Genomic DNA, 15773 nt, shown 5'->3' with positions numbered 1-15773 from the left:
TCATCAGATGACACTCATAGGACTTCATGTTACACAATACATGTTTTGTTTGATAAAGTTCATATTTATATTTTTAAAATCTGAGTTTACATTGGCGCGTTAGATTCACTAGTTCCAAAAACATCAAGTGACTTTGCATAGCCACATCATTCAACAGAAATACTCATCATAAATGTAGATGATAATATAGTTATACACATGGAATTATAGATATACCTCTCCTTAATGCAACCGCTGTGTCAGATTTGAAAAAACTTTACAGAAAAAGAAATGCATGCAATAATCTGAGACGGCGCTCAAAAGTAAAAACAACACAGCCGCATGATGGCGTCAACATAAACAAGAAATGACATGATAAATATTCCCTTACCTTTGAAGATCTACATCAGAAAGCACTCCAGGAATCCCAGGTCCACAATAAATGTTTGTTTTGTTCGAAAATGTCAGTCATTTATGTCCAAATACCTTCTTTTTTTAGTGCGTTTGGTATACATATCCAAACGCTAATTCTGGTCAGCGTTATATCGGACAAAAACTTCAAAAAGTGATATTACCGGTCGAAGAAACATTTCAAACTAAGTACAGAATCAATCATTAGGATGTTTTTAACATATAGCTTCAATAAAGTTCCAACCGGAGTATTCTTTCCATGAGGAAAAAGTGCGATCACAAAATGGCTGCTTGATGGACAGCTGATATATTCTGCTCTCATTCACTCCCACAACAACATAGAAGCCTCATTATAATTTCTATTGGTGGTTGACATCTAGTGGAACCCCTAGGCAGTGCAACATCATTCATATCTCAAGGGGATTTCATTGGGGACTCTGGTGAATACATTCAAGCTCAGATTTCCGACTTCCTGTTTTGATTTCAACTCAGGATTTTACCTGCCAATATGAGTTCTGTTATACTCACAGACATCATTCAAACAGTTTTAGAAACTTCAGAGTGTTTTCTATCCAATACTAATAATAATATGCAAATATTAGCAACTATGACTGAGGAGCAGGCTGTTTGATATGAGCACCTTTCATCCAAGCTACTCAATACTGCCCCTGCAGCCTTAAGAAGTTTTAATGTAGTGGGTTAGTAACCTGATGGCAGACTTTAATGTAGTGGGTTAGTAACCTGGTGGCAGACTTTAATGTAGTGGGTTAGTAACCTGATGGCAGACTTTAATGTAGTGGGTTAGTAACCTGGTGGCAGACTTTAATGTAGTGGGTTAGTAACCTGGTGGCAGACTTTAATGTAGTGGGTTAGTAACCTGGTGGCAGACTTTAATGTAGTGGGTTAGTAACCTGGTGGCAGACTTTAATGTAGTGGGTTAGTAACCTGGTGGCAGACTTTAATGTAGTGGGTTAGTAACCTGGTGGCAGACTGATTCATTCAGCAAAGCTACGTACCTCCCAAACTAGGAACAATTGGCAAACACAGAAACCAACTGGCAGCCATAGAGGCTATTTTTTATTTCATTTTTCTATTTAACTAGGCAAGTCAGTTAAGAACATATTTTAATTTACAATGACGGCCAACTCCAGCCAAACCCTCCACTAACCCGGACGACGCAGGCCCAATTTTGCACCGCCCTATGGGACTCCCGATCACGGTTGTGATACAGCCCGGGATCGAACCAGAGTGCCTTGGACCACTGCGCCGCTCAGGAGCCATAAGCTAGTAAGGAGTGGAAACGCACACGCGCTACAAGTCTAAAAGCCATGTGAGGGAAGGTGACAGAGACATCAGACAGACAGTCTCTGTGGAGGAATGTAAGGGCAATAACCTCCAAGCTTTTGGACAGGCATGAAAGGAGATCTCTCTTTGTTAAAGAGTTCAAGTAACAGTATCTGTTTCAACCCGTCTGAGATTTGAATGTAAGGTTTCAGCGGATGCGTGACCAATGGACATGGCTCCTTATTAGGTATGGTTTAAACTTTAACATGACTCACTCATTCTTTTCCTATACCTCTGTTTCTCTTAGCCAGTCAGGGAGTCAGCTAGTCACTCAGTCAGTCAGTGAGTTACTCACTATCTCGCTTCTCTCACTCTCTTCTCTATCTCTCTATCGCTCTTATCCCTTCTCTCTTCTCTGTGTTCCACCTCTATGCTCATTTATCTGTCTGTCTGATATCGTTAACTGTGACAGTTATCTCTATAGTCAGTTTAGAATTGATCTATTTTAAAGGTGCAATATGCAGTAATCGCTCCGCCATTTCCTGGTTAAAATTCTAATAGTTTGCCTAATTTCAGTTTATGTGACAAAACCAGCAACTATAGTGGAGATAATCAACCGCTGTGAAATATATTTTCAATAACCAAAAAGAATGTATTTTCTGCTGTTTGACGCTGGTGTACAAAACCAAAAGTAGAAGACGCAAAACCAAAACTAAAGACAAGGAGCTTTAAGTGTTGCAGCTTTAAGTGTTCAAGTGTGTGTGTGTGTCTTTGCGTTAATCAACAGAGAGACCCATAATTAAGCTGTATTCATGAAACGTAAATCCCTCCTTACATCAATTATACATCCAGGTCGTAACACTTGTGTGCGTGTGTGCATTTCTGCCTCCAGATAACACAATCTTATCTGATAAACGGAGACAATGCTTCTGCAGCTGTGTGTGTTACTGCATACTTGGAGCTAGGAACACAAGCATTTCGCTATACCCTCATTAACATCTGTTAAATATGTGTATGTGTCCAATAAAATTGGATTTGAAGCGCATGTGTGGCCATTTTGCTGTTGTTGTGACCTAGATCCAACTGTCATCACTTTAGCCATGCTAGAGAGGAGGGAAGTATGACAGTCACCATATGGGCAAGCATTTTTTGTAGATTTTACTCATTTATCAGACACTCTTTTCCATAGCGTTTTACAGGAGCAATTGGGGTTAAGTGCTTTGTTTGAGGGCACATCGACAGATTTTGCACCTTGTCAGCTCAGGGATTCGAACCAGCAACTTTTCAGTTACTGGCCCAACGCTCTTAACCGCTAGGCTACCTGCCGTTCAGCTGTGATTTTCACCACAAACCCTAACTGTTACCCTAACCCTAACTGTTACCCTAACCCTAACTGTTACCCTAACCCTAACTGTTTCCCTAACCCTAACTGTTACCCTAACCCTACCTGTTACCCTAACCCTAACTGTTACCCTAACCCTAACTGTTACCCTAACCCTAACTGTTACCCTAACCCTAACTGTTACCCTAACCCTACCTGTTACCCTAACCCTACCTGTTACCCTAACCCTAACTGTTACCCTAACCCTAACTGTTACCCTAACCCTAAGCTGCTGTAAGGACAAAAAGCGTATGAACTTGCTCAATGCCCTTTGTAGCCCTACTGGATTCCTACTGTAAATCAGATTGATATCCTACACCTGTTGCTCACGGTTGCTTTGCCATGGATCCGTCACGCTATGGTGGCTTAGTAAGGGAAAGGATACATCGAAATGGAGCGGTGTGGAAATGGGGTTGGAGAGGAAAGGGACAGGAGGAAAGACAGGAGTGCAGTGGAGTGATAATCCAGAACAGGAAAAAAAGGAAAGGAGGAAGAGGATGTGGCAGAAAATAAGCATGGACAGGAAAGAGGGATGAGTGGAGGGAGGAGAAGAGGTGAAACACGGAAACATTGTGTTGGCTCCATTCTGAAGTAACTTACTTGACATTTACTGCTCTCTGCAACTCTATCTATCCTTGTTGCTAGACAGAAGATCAGGGAGGGAAGGAGAGCATTCTTCAGCCAAATGGCCAGACACCCTACAGCAACTAGTGAGAACTTGGTTCTTGAGGGGACTTTTGATATGACATGTCATGAATCATGATTACTAAGGCAGTACAGAGCACAGGAGGTTGGTGGTACCTTAATTGGGGAGGACAGGCTTGTGGTAATGGCTGGAGCAGAATCAGTGGAATGGTATCGAATACATCAAACAGATGGTTTGATGTCATTCCATTCGCTCCGTTCCGGCCATTATTATGAGCCGTCCTCCCCTCAGCAGGTACAGAAATAATATATTATATGTGTACACACTATTCTTGTATTGTTAAAGATCTTTATTAGCATGATCAAACTTACAAATAACTTCCAAAATAACCTTTGAACAGGTTATGATAGTAGGTGCCAGGCGCACTGGTTTGAGTGTGTCAAGAACTGCAACGCTGCTGTTTTTTTTAAACTCTGAACAGTTTTCTGTGTGTATCAAGAATGGTCCACCAATCAAAGGACATCCAGCCAACTTGACACAACTGTGGGAAGGATTGGAGTCAACATGGGCCAGCGGCACTGTAGAATACTTTTGACATTTTGTAGCGTACATGCCCCAACGAATTGAAGCTGTTCTGAGGGAAAAGGGGGTGCAACTCAATATTAGGAAGGTGTTCAGAATGTTTTGTACACTCAGTGTATGTGCGTATAGAGACAGGAGATGGCCATTCCTTAAAAATCCCTCTTACCCATGATGCTCAGTATCTGTATGCACACCAAACACTAACCAAACAGGATTAAATCTCAAGTGTCCTCATTCCCAAGAGATTTGGGATCTTTGCTGTGCCTCTTGATTGGAATACCTGGCTTTTCCATCCTTTCTTTCTCTCTGGAGCACCATAGACATTCCGGAAGTCTGTAGAGATTCTGCAAAATCCCAGAGGTGACTCAGATATCCGTAATAATCCTTTCCTCCCTGTGGCAACCCTGGAGTTATTAACAGATTTATCATATACTTCCCAGTGACGGATCCTATCTGGGTAGAGGTAGAGGTAAAGATCCTCGGTCACACCACTACCCTTCAGTCTCATCTACTAGCTATCAGAAAGAGAGAGGTATCTGGAGCCTCATTCCTCTTTTACATCTCTTCAGTCATTCGTCAGATGCTATTCAAAGATGGGGAATGGAGTTGCATCACCAGACAAGCTCGTTAGGCACTTTGTTACAGTTTAAAGCATTTTCTGTTAAGGCATTGTCAAACTTTAAAGTTTTTCAAAACGTATTTACATAAGCTTCCAAAGAACAAGATACTTCTGCAGTGTTTTTGTGGCATTCTTCCAAATCATCCTCTGCTAATTACCCTCACTGCATCTGAGGCAAAGTAGAGCTCAGACAACAAACACACTTTCTCAGCATGTTTTGGAAAGGAGAAGGTGAAGTGTATTTTAGCTCGGTCTAACTAGTGAAGGAGAATGGAGCGGGGAATGTGTGTGTGAGGGAGGAGGAGTAGTTACTTCAATAACTTTAGAAATAATCGGTGAACAACATCAGAGAGAAATTGGCTCTGGGGATTTGTATCCCAGAGTAGCAGGAACAAAACCGGGCCCCTGGAGGTCAAGGGGGAGAGGAGGGAGTCTGCCCAGTTATGGCCCACTCCTGCTGGGGTCACAGGATTAGGGTAGGGGGTGGCACCTACCGTCCTGGAGGGTCCTCTAATGCCATTATTCCAGGCAGAGTAGACCTTGGCTGGACTGGGGGTGAGGAGAGGGGTGGGGGGCTGAAGGTGAAAGGAGGATGTGATCCATGATGATTCCGGCCTGGGAAATGGTCAAATTCTCGCATACCACACACACACACACACACACACACACTCACTCAGCACACAGTCTCCCTCATACGTGCACAACGCATCACCGGGGCCAAACTACCTGCCCTCCAGGACACCTACAGCTCCTGATGTCACAGGAAGGCCAAAAACATCATCAAGGACAACAACCTGAGTGTTAAGTGTAAAATGGTGCCGAAGAGGATCGCTGACGTTTTACATGCCTGTAACCAATTGTGCTATCTTGTTAGTTTTTTAGTGTTGTTTGTAACTTATTATTTAACTTATTTTGTACATAATGTTGCTGGCACTGTCTCTTATGACCGAAAATAACTTCTGGACATCAGAACTGGGATTACTCACCACGAACTGGAAGAAGCTTTTTCCTTTAATGAGTCTGATGAGAAAGATATACTGCTCTCCCGGGAACAGGCCCAGATCCATGTCATTTGCGTAAAGAAAAGACAGAGGAAAAAAGGTTGCAGATCACGCTGCCTTCTGAGAATCCGTAGGCGATCAGAGTAAACTCCCACTGCCATCAATTCTACTTGCTAACATGCAATCATTGGAAAATAAAATTGATGAGCTACGATTACGATTATCCTACCAACAGGACATTAAGAACTGTAATATCTTATGTTTCACTGAGTCGTTGCTGAACGACAACACAGATAATATAGAGCTGGAGGGATTTTCAATGCACCGGCAGAACAGAGAAGCTACGTCTGGTAAGACGAGGAGTGGGGTTGTGTGTCTTTTTGTCAATAACAGCTGGTGCGCGATGTCTAGTATAAAAGAAGTCTTGAGGTATTGCCCGCCTGAGGTAGAGTACCTTATGATAAGCTGTAGACCAAGAGAGTTCTCATCTATTTATTTATTTATTTTTTATTTTTTTTATTTCACCTTTATTTAACCAGGTAGGCTAGTTGAGAACAAGTTCTCATTTGCAACTGCGACCTGGCCAAGATAAAGCATAGCAGTGTGAGCATACAACAAAGAGTTACACATGGAGTAAACAATTAACAAGTCAATAACACAGTAGAAAACGAAGGGGGGGTCTATATACAATGTGTGCAAAAGGCATGAGGAGGTAGGCAAATAATTACAATTTTGCAGATTAACACTGGAGTGATAAAAGATCAGATGGTCATGTACAGGTAGAGATATTGGTGTGCAGAAGAGCAGAAAAGTAAATAAATAAAAACAGTACGGGGATGAGGTAGGTGAAAGGGTGGGCTATTTACCAATAGACTATGTACAGCTGCAGCGATCGGTTAGCTGCTCAGATAGCTGATGTTTGAAGTTGGTGAGGGAGATAAAAGTCTCCAACTTCAGCGATTTTTGCAATTCGTTCCAGTCACAGGCAGCAGAGTACTGGAACGAAAGGCGGCCAAATGAGGTGTTGGCTTTAGGGATGATCAGTGAGATACACCTGCTGGAGCGCGTGCTACGGATGGGTGTTGCCATCGTGACCAGTGAGCTGAGATAAGGCGGAGCTTTACCTAGCATAGACTTGTAGATGACCTGGAGCCAGTGGGTCTGGCGACGAATATGTAGCGAGGGCCAGCCGACTAGAGCATACAAGTCGCAGTGGTGGGTAGTATAAGGTGCTTTAGTGACAAAACGGATGGCACTGTGATAGACTGCATCCAGTTTGCTGAGTAGAGTGTTGGAAGCCATTTTGTAGATGACATCGCCGAAGTCGAGGATCGGTAGGATAGTCAGTTTTACTAGGGTAAGCTTGGCGGCTTGAGTGAAGCAGGCTTTGTTGCGGAATAGAAAGCCGACTCTTGATTTGATTTTCGATTGGAGATGTTTGATATGAGTCTGGAAGGAGAGTTTGCAGTCTAGCCAGACACCTAGGTACTTATAGACGTCCACATATTCTAGGTCGGAACCATCCAGGGTGGTGATGCTAGTCGGGCATGCAGGTGCAGGCAGCGACCGGTTGAAAAGCATGCATTTGGTTTTACTAGCGTTTAAGAGCAGTTGGAGGCCACGGAAGGAGTGTTGTATGGCATTGAAGCTTGTTTGGAGGTTAGATAGCACAGTGTCCAAAGACGGGCCGAAAGTATATAGAATGGTGTCGTCTGCGTAGAGGTGGATCAGGGAATCGCCCGCAGCAAGAGCAACATCATTGATATACACAGAGAAAAGAGTCGGCCCGAGAATTGAACCCTGTGGCACCCCCATAGAGACTGCCAGAGGACCGGACAGCATGCCCTCCGATTTGACACACTGAACTCTGTCTGCAAAGTAATTGGTGAACCAGGCAAGGCAGTCATCCGAAAAACCGAGGCTACTGAGTCTGCCGATAAGAATATGGTGATTGACAGAGTCGAAAGCCTTGGCAAGGTCGATGAAGACGGCTGCACAGTACTGTCTTTTATCGATGGCGGTTATGATGTCGTTTAGTACCTTGAGTGTGGCTGAGGTGCACCCATGACCGGCTCGGAAACCAGATTGCACAGCGGAGAAGGTACGGTGGGATTCGAGATGGTCAGTGACCTGTTTGTTGACTTGGCTTTCGAAGACCTTAGATAGGCAGGGCAGGATGGATATAGGTCTGTAACAGTTTGGGTCCAGGGTGTCTCCCCCTTTGAAGAGGGGGATGACTGCGGCAGCTTTCCAATCCTTGGGGATCTCAGACGAGATGAAAGAGAGGTTGAACAGGCTGGTAATAGGGGTTGCGACAATGGTGGCAGATAGTTTCAGAAATAGAGGGTCCAGATTGTCAAGCCCAGCTGATTTGTACGGGTCCAGGTTTTGCAGCTCTTTCAGAACATCTGCTATCTGGATTTGGGTAAAGGAGAACCTGGAGAGGCTTGGGCGAGGAGCTGCGGGGGGGGCGGAGCTGTTGGCCGAGGTTGAAGTAGCCAGGCGGAAGGCATGGCCAGCCGTTGAGAAATGCTTATTGAAGTTTTCGATAATCATGGATTTATCAGTGGTGACCGTGTTACCTAGCCTCAGTGCAGTGGGCAGCTGGGAGGAGGTGCTCTTGTTCTCCATGGACTTCACAGTGTCCCAGAACTTTTTGGAGTTGGAGCTACAGGATGCAAACTTCTGCCTGAAGAAGCTGGCCTTAGCTTTCCTGACTGACTGCGTGTATTGGTTCCGGACTTCCCTGAACAGTTGCATATCACGGGGACTATTCGATGCTATTGCAGTCCGCCACAGGATGTTTTTGTGCTGGTCGAGGGCAGTCAGGTCTGGGGTGAACCAAGGGCTGTATCTGTTCTTAGTTCTGCATTTTTTGAACGGAGCATGCTTATCTAAAATGGTGAGGAAGTTACTTTTAAAGAATGACCAGGCATCCTCAACTGACGGGATGAGGTCAATGTCCTTCCAGGATACCCGGGCCAGGTCGATTAGAAAGGCCTGCTCACAGAAGTGTTTTAGGGAGCGTTTGACAGTGATGAGGGGTGGTCGTTTGACTGCGGCTCCGTAGCGGATACAGGCAATGAGGCAGTGATCGCTGAGATCCTGGTTGAAGACAGCGGAGGTGTATTTGGAGGGCCAGTTGGTCAGGATGACGTCTATGAGGGTGCCCTTGTTTACAGAGTTAGGGTTGTACCTGGTGGGTTCCTTGATGATTTGTGTGAGATTGAGGGCATCTAGCTTAGATTGTAGGACTGGCGGGGTGTTAAGCATATCCCAGTTTAGGTCACCTAACAGAACAAACTCTGAAGCTAGATGGGGGGCGATCAATTCACAAATGGTGTCCAGGGCACAGCTGGGAGCTGAGGGGGGTCGGTAGCAGGCGGCAACCGTGAGAGACTTATTTCTGGAGAGAGTAATTTTCAAAATTAGTAGTTCGAACTGTTTGGGTATGGACCTGGAAAGTATGACATTACTTTGCAGGCCATCTCTGCAGTAAACTGCAACTCCTCCCCCTTTGGCAGTTCTATCTTGACGGAAGATGTTATAGTTGGGTATGGAAATCTCTGAATTTTTGGTGGCCTTCCTGAGCCAGGATTCAGACACAGCAAGGACATCAGGGTTAGCAGAGTGTGCTAAAGCAGTGAGTAAGACAAACTTAGGGAGGAGGCTTCTGATGTTGACATGCATGAAACCAAGGCTTTTTCGAACACAGAAGTCAACAAATGAGGGTGCCTGGGGACATGCAGGGCCTGGGTTTACCTCCACATCACCCGCGGAACAGAGAAGGAGTAGTATGAGGGTGCGGCTAAAGGCTATCAAAACTGGTCGCCTAGAGCGTTGGGGACAGAGAATAAGAGGAGCAGGTTTCTGGGCATGGTAGAATATATTCAGGGCATAATGCGCAGACAGGGGTATGGTGGGGTGCGGGTACAGCGGAGGTAAGCCCAGGCACTGGGTGATGATGAGAGAGGTTGTATCTCTGGACATGCTGGTAGTAATGGGTGAGGTCACCGCATGTGTGGGAGGTGGGACAAAGGAGTTATCAGGGGTATGAAGAGTGGAACTAGGGGCTCCATTGTGAACTAAAACAATGATAACTAACCTGAACAACAGTATACAAGGCATATTGACATTTGAGAGAGACATACAGCGAGGCATACAGTAATCACAGGTGTTGAATTGGGAAAGCTAGCTAAAACAGTAGGTGAGACAACAGCTAATCAGCTAGCACAACAACAGCAGGTAAAATGGCGTAGACTAGGCAACGGGGCCAACAGATAAAACAAACAAGCAGAATGGAGTACCGTGATTTATGGACAGTCCAGCGTGCATCAGCTATGTAGCCAAGAGATCAGTGTCCAGGGGGCAGCGGTGGATGGGGAAGGGAAGCTGGACTGGCGAGTGTTATCCAGGTAAAAAAAAATATAAAAAAAAAAAAAAAAAAACGAACAATGACTAAATAGCTTGTAGCTAGTTAGCTGGTTAGCTTCTGGAGGTTCTTGAGTGTGTTCTAAAAATAAATAAAAAATAATAGCGATTCCGTATCACATTGGGTGAGGCAGGTTTCCGGAAGGTATAAACAAATTAAAAGTCAAAAGAGATAGAAAGTAAATATGGGTCCGGTGGGCGTTTGGGACGCGGCGATTCAGGCGGTTTGCAGGCCTGTGCTAACAAGCTAACAGTTTGTAGGCCCGGGCTAGACAAGGTAGCAGTTAGCGGACCGGAGCTGGACAAGCTAGCAGTTAGCAGGCCGAATTAGCAAGCAGGGAGATAGCGAGGGCTAGAGAGTTAGCCTTTGGGGGACGTCGCGATGGGGTGAGTCTGTTTATTCCTCTTCATGCGGTGACATCGATAGACCGGTCGTGGGCCCGGGTATTGTAGCTCAGGAGTATGCTACGGTGGTAGCGCAGGCCGGGCTAGCTTCAAGCTAAGTGGGTGGAAACGCTAGCCAAGGGTAATCATCCAGGGTTGCGGTTTAGCTAGATAGCTAGTTGTGAAGATCCAGCGTATTTGGAAGCTTAGGTTTAGCAAAATGTTTTTAAAGGGATAGCTATGTAAAAAACGAAAAATATGTAAAAAAACGAAAAATAAACAAAATATAAACAAAATATACAGGGACACGACACGACAGGACGACTTACTGCTACGCCATCTTGGATTCCTATATTATTCGTAGCCGTCTATTTACCACCACAGACCGATGCTGGCACTAAGATCACACTCAACCAACTCTATAAGGCCAAAGCAAACAAGAAAAATGCCACATTTTTACCAGCATGTGCAACCAGAGGGAAAACAATTCTAGAGTACCTTTACTCCACACAAAGAGATGCATACAAAGCTCTCCCTCACCCTGCATTTGGCAAATCTGACAATAATTATATCCTCCTGAATCCTGCTTACAAGCAAAAACTCAAGCAGGAAGTACAAGTGACTCACTCAATACAGTAGTGGTCAGATGACGTGGATGCTACACTACAGGACTGTTTTGCCAGTACAGACTGGAATATGTTCTGGGATTCAACCAATGGCATTGAGGAGTATACCACCTCAGTCATCAGCTTCGTCAATAAGTGCATCGACAACGTCATCCCCACAGTGACAGTACGTACATATACCAACCAGAAGACATGGATTACAGGCAACATCCGCATCGAGCTAAAGGCTAGAGCTGCCGCTTTCAAGGAGCAGGACACTAATTCAGATGCCTACAAGAAATCCCGCTTTGCCCTCAGACGAACCATCAAACAAGCAAAGCGTCAATACAGGATTAAGATTGAATCCTACTACACCTGCTCTGACAGGCTTCGGATGTGGCAGAGCTTGAAAACGATTACGGACTACAAAGGGAAACCCAGACGCAAGCCTACCCTAGTGAAGTTAACAGCTTCTACACCCAAGCCATAAGACTGCTGAACAACTAATCAGATGACCACCGGACTACTTACATTGACCCCCCCCCCTCCATTTGCTTTTACACTGCTGCTACTCACTGTTTATTATGATTGCATAGTCACTTCACCCCTACCTACATGTACAAATGACCTCTAACCTGTACCACCGCACACTGACTCGGTACAGGTACCCCCTGTATATAGCCTCGTTATTGTTAGGTTATTATTATTTTTTACTTTAGTTTATTTGGTAAGTACTTTCTTAACTCTTCTTGAACTGAATTATTGGTTAAGGGCGTGTAAGAAGGCATTTCACGGTAAGGTCTACACTTGTATTCGGCGCATGTGACAAATACAGTTTGATTTGATTTTAACCACCCAAGCCAACGGCCTGTTCAGCCTGCTATCATCCAGAAGGTGAGGTCAGTACAGGTGCATCAAAGCTGGGACCGAGAGACTGAAAAACAGCTTCTATCTCAAACCTTCTATCATCAGATTGTTAAACAGCCATCACTAGCACTGCCACGACTTCTGCTGAAGTCGTTGCCTCTCCTTGTTCAGGCGGCGCTCGGCGGTCGACGTCACCGGCCTTCTAGCCATCATTGATCCATTTTTCATTTTCCATTGGTTTTGTCTTGTCTTCCCACACACCTGGTTTCAATCCCATTCATGACATGTTGTGTATTTAACCCTCGGTTTCCCCTCATGTCTTTGTCAGAGATTGTTTTATGTCAGTGTTGTTAATGTTGTATAGGTGCGCGACGGGTCCTCGTACCCATGTTCATTTATGTATGTACGTATTTAGTGTTTGGAGCATGTTAAGTGGACATATATTAAAAGACTCCATTTACACTCCATTTGACTCTCCTGCGCCTGACTTCCCTGCCACCTATACACACAGCTCTGACAAGCACAGAGAGGCTGCAGCCTACATATACAGACTTGAAATCATTGGCCACTTTAATAAATGGAACACTAGTCACTTTTAATAATGTGACTTTAATAATGTTTACATATCTTGCATTACTCATCTCATATGTATATACTGTATTCTATCCTACTGTATCTTAGTCTATGCCGCTCTGACATTACTCGTCCATATATTTATATATTCTTAATTCTATTCCTTTACTTAGATTTATGTGTAATAGGTATTTGTTGTGAAAATGTTAGATATTACTTGTTAGATATTACTTCTTAGATATTGCTGCACTGTCAGAACTAGAAGCACAAGCATTTCGCTACACTCGCAATAACATCTGCTAAACGTGTGTGTGTGTGTGTGTGTGTGTGTGTGTGTGTGTGTGTGTGTGTGTGTGTGGTGTGTGTGTGTGTGTGTTTATTATTCCTCTTGGCCAGACAGCTTTGAGTGATGCACAACAGGCTAAATATAAAATGTGGGGCAACTCACACTAGCATAATATTGGCTGGAAATTAAACACCAAGCACACACACACACACAAAAGATATTGAACTCTCTCTACCCTCTGCACACACTCTCTATCTCTGTTTCCTATACTGATGGTTTGAGTGTGACATTTTAACTGTATCAGTGAGAAGCCAACAGTAGCCGTCATGATGACCTGACAAAATTCCATTGAAATTCAACTTTTCTCTCTATCTCTCTTTCTATCTCAATTAAATTCAAATGGCTTCATTTGCATGGGAAACATATGTTTACATTGCGGAAGCAAGTGAAATAGATTATAAACAAAAGTGAAATAAACAATATAAAATTAACAGTAAACAGTAAATATTACACCCACAAAAGTTCCAAAGGAATAGAGACATTTCACATGTTGTTTTATGTCTATTTACAGTGTTGTAACGATGTGCAAAAAGTACAAAAGGGAAAATAAATAAACGTAAATATGGATTGTATTTACAAAGGTGTTTGTTCTTGTGGCAACAGGTCACAATTCTTCATGTCGTGATGACACACCGTGGTATTTCACCCAGTCGATATGGGAGTTTATCTGAATTCTTTGTGTATCTGTGTAATCTGAGGGAAATACATGTCTCTAAAATGGTCATACATTGGGCAGGAGGTTAGGAAGTGCAGCTCAGTTTCCACCTCATTTTGTGGGCAGTGTGCACATAGCCTGTCTTCTCTTGAGAGCCAGGTCTGCCTACAGTGGCCTTTCTCAATAGCAAGGCTATGCTGACTTAGTCTGTACATAGTCAAAGCTTTCCTTAATAATTGGGCAGTCACAGTGGTCAGATATTCTGCCACTTTGCACTCTCTGGTTAGGGCCAAATAGCATTCTGGTTTGCTCAGTTTTTGTGTTCATTCTTTGCAATGTGTAAATATATTCTTATTTTCTCTTAATTGGGTTGGGTCTAATTGTGTTACTGCCTCCCTCTCTCTCTCTCTCTCTCTCTCTCTCTGCAGAGTGTGTTGGGTGTATGTCTGGTGTTGTCCAGGTAACATGGCTCTGGTTCAGACCCTGCCTGTGTCTGTGACTGACCACCCCAAGCCTCCCACAAGCCTCCATATCGTCACCCTCTCCCCTGTCGTCGGAGGGCCCTGTGGCCCCTTTGTCCCCGGAGCCACCATGGGCTCCGTCAGCAGCCTCATCTCTGGCCGGACCCATCAGGAGCAGCGACACTGCCGGGCTACCAGAGAGTTCAGGTAGGGTGCTACTCATCGGTCGTAGCCCGGGTGCCAGTCTGTTCATGCCCTTGCCCACTCTATTGCTGTCCTGGTCAAGACAAACATGGCTTGAGAATAAGTGACAAGTAGTTGGCATGGTAGCACAAACAGATCTGGCACTCGGAGTATATTGGGTGTGGACAAGGTGATTTTCTAGCCTGTATGCCAGTCTTTTGCCTTGTTTCTGCTCTATTGACAACTCCTTATGGGATTATCATACCAAATAAGAGCACAAACAGACCTGGGGCCAGGCTAGTGATTCTTCCCTTACTATGGAAAAGAGCTACTGGAAAAGTGCTGTATACTGTAATTCTTATCAATGATTATTCTAAATGATAATTATTTTCATTTCAGCACTAAGCCACGCCGTAACACCCCAACTACCAATTGTTTCAAGCTCCAGGGTGATAGCAACACCTTGCCCAGTGGGAGCTCCCTGGAACAACTACTGATCATCAACAACCAGACCCAGCTCCAGCCCACCAAGCTCCAGCCGCCGCCACTGCCCACCAAGAAGCAGCCTCGGGCGGGTAAATCTGCTGGGGGGGCTGGGTGTGTGGCTGGAGGTGGTGGTGGTAGTGGAGGGAATGGGAACTATGGGTTTGTGAGGGAGGAGGTGAATGATAACCATGTGGTGACGGTGGGGAGTCCGTGTAGCGACTCGGAGGAGCAGAGGAATAACCGAGGTCTCAACGGGAATATCAGCGGGCCGCCGCCCAAACTCATCCCTGTGTCGGGAAAACTGGAGAAGGTGAGTTTCGGAGGGGGATTCCCAAAATGTCAAGTGGTTTCCGAGCTTGTGGTATCTGGGTACCCCTAATAAGTCCTATATTAACTATATAGTCAAGAAAAGACCATCCCAGCTTCCTGTTGGTAATGCCCATGCATTGTCATTGTGTTTATTAAGCCTATCATTAGTATACTTTTTTTTCTTTCTCAATTGTAAGTTTCACTTGTAAAATCCTCACTAAGCTCATATACAGAACATAGAGTCTAGCTAACTAATAATACTTCTATATAATGGTGAAGTGAACATTTCATCACCTCACTATTAACCAACTACTCCCAGCTAATAAACAGCACCGGTGGTGAGGTGCTACTATGCGACATGTTTTACCTTAGATCCTCTCTGCTCTCTGATTGGCTATTCATTTCTATTTATAGAGCGGGAACCATGATCACAGCTCAGACAATGCTGGCTATAGATCTTTTAACAGTCAGTCACCTCGCGTCTATATAATCAATGTCAGAGCTATCTCATATTCTCTGACACACTTAATGAGGGCTGAGGGAAACCATTAAGAAAACCGCTTACCGAAC

The 15773-nt window shown here is 44.5% G+C and overlaps 1 protein-coding gene across 3 annotated transcripts in view; it reads left to right on the top strand.

Annotated features, from left to right (window-relative positions):
• LOC109879053 (leucine zipper putative tumor suppressor 2 homolog) overlaps nucleotides 1-15773 on the top strand; it is a 78783-nt gene that overhangs the window by 55145 nt on the left and 7865 nt on the right. For 2 of the 3 annotated variants that reach the window (XM_020471242.2, XM_020471241.2), the window contains 2 exons: nucleotides 14193-14432; nucleotides 14808-15204. In XM_020471242.2, coding sequence (XP_020326831.1) covers nucleotides 14230-14432; nucleotides 14808-15204 — 600 coding nt within the window. In that variant the 5' untranslated portion in view covers nucleotides 14193-14229. Of the gene's footprint in view, nucleotides 1-1674; nucleotides 1922-14192; nucleotides 14433-14807; nucleotides 15205-15773 lie in introns of those variants that run through there. The other variant, XM_031823808.1, reaches the window with a different exon arrangement.

This window comes from Oncorhynchus kisutch, linkage group LG4 (genome assembly GCF_002021735.2).
Source record: "Oncorhynchus kisutch isolate 150728-3 linkage group LG4, Okis_V2, whole genome shotgun sequence".
Taxonomy (NCBI): domain Eukaryota; kingdom Metazoa; phylum Chordata; class Actinopteri; order Salmoniformes; family Salmonidae; genus Oncorhynchus; species Oncorhynchus kisutch.
This window is presented reverse-complemented; position numbering and strand designations above follow the sequence as displayed.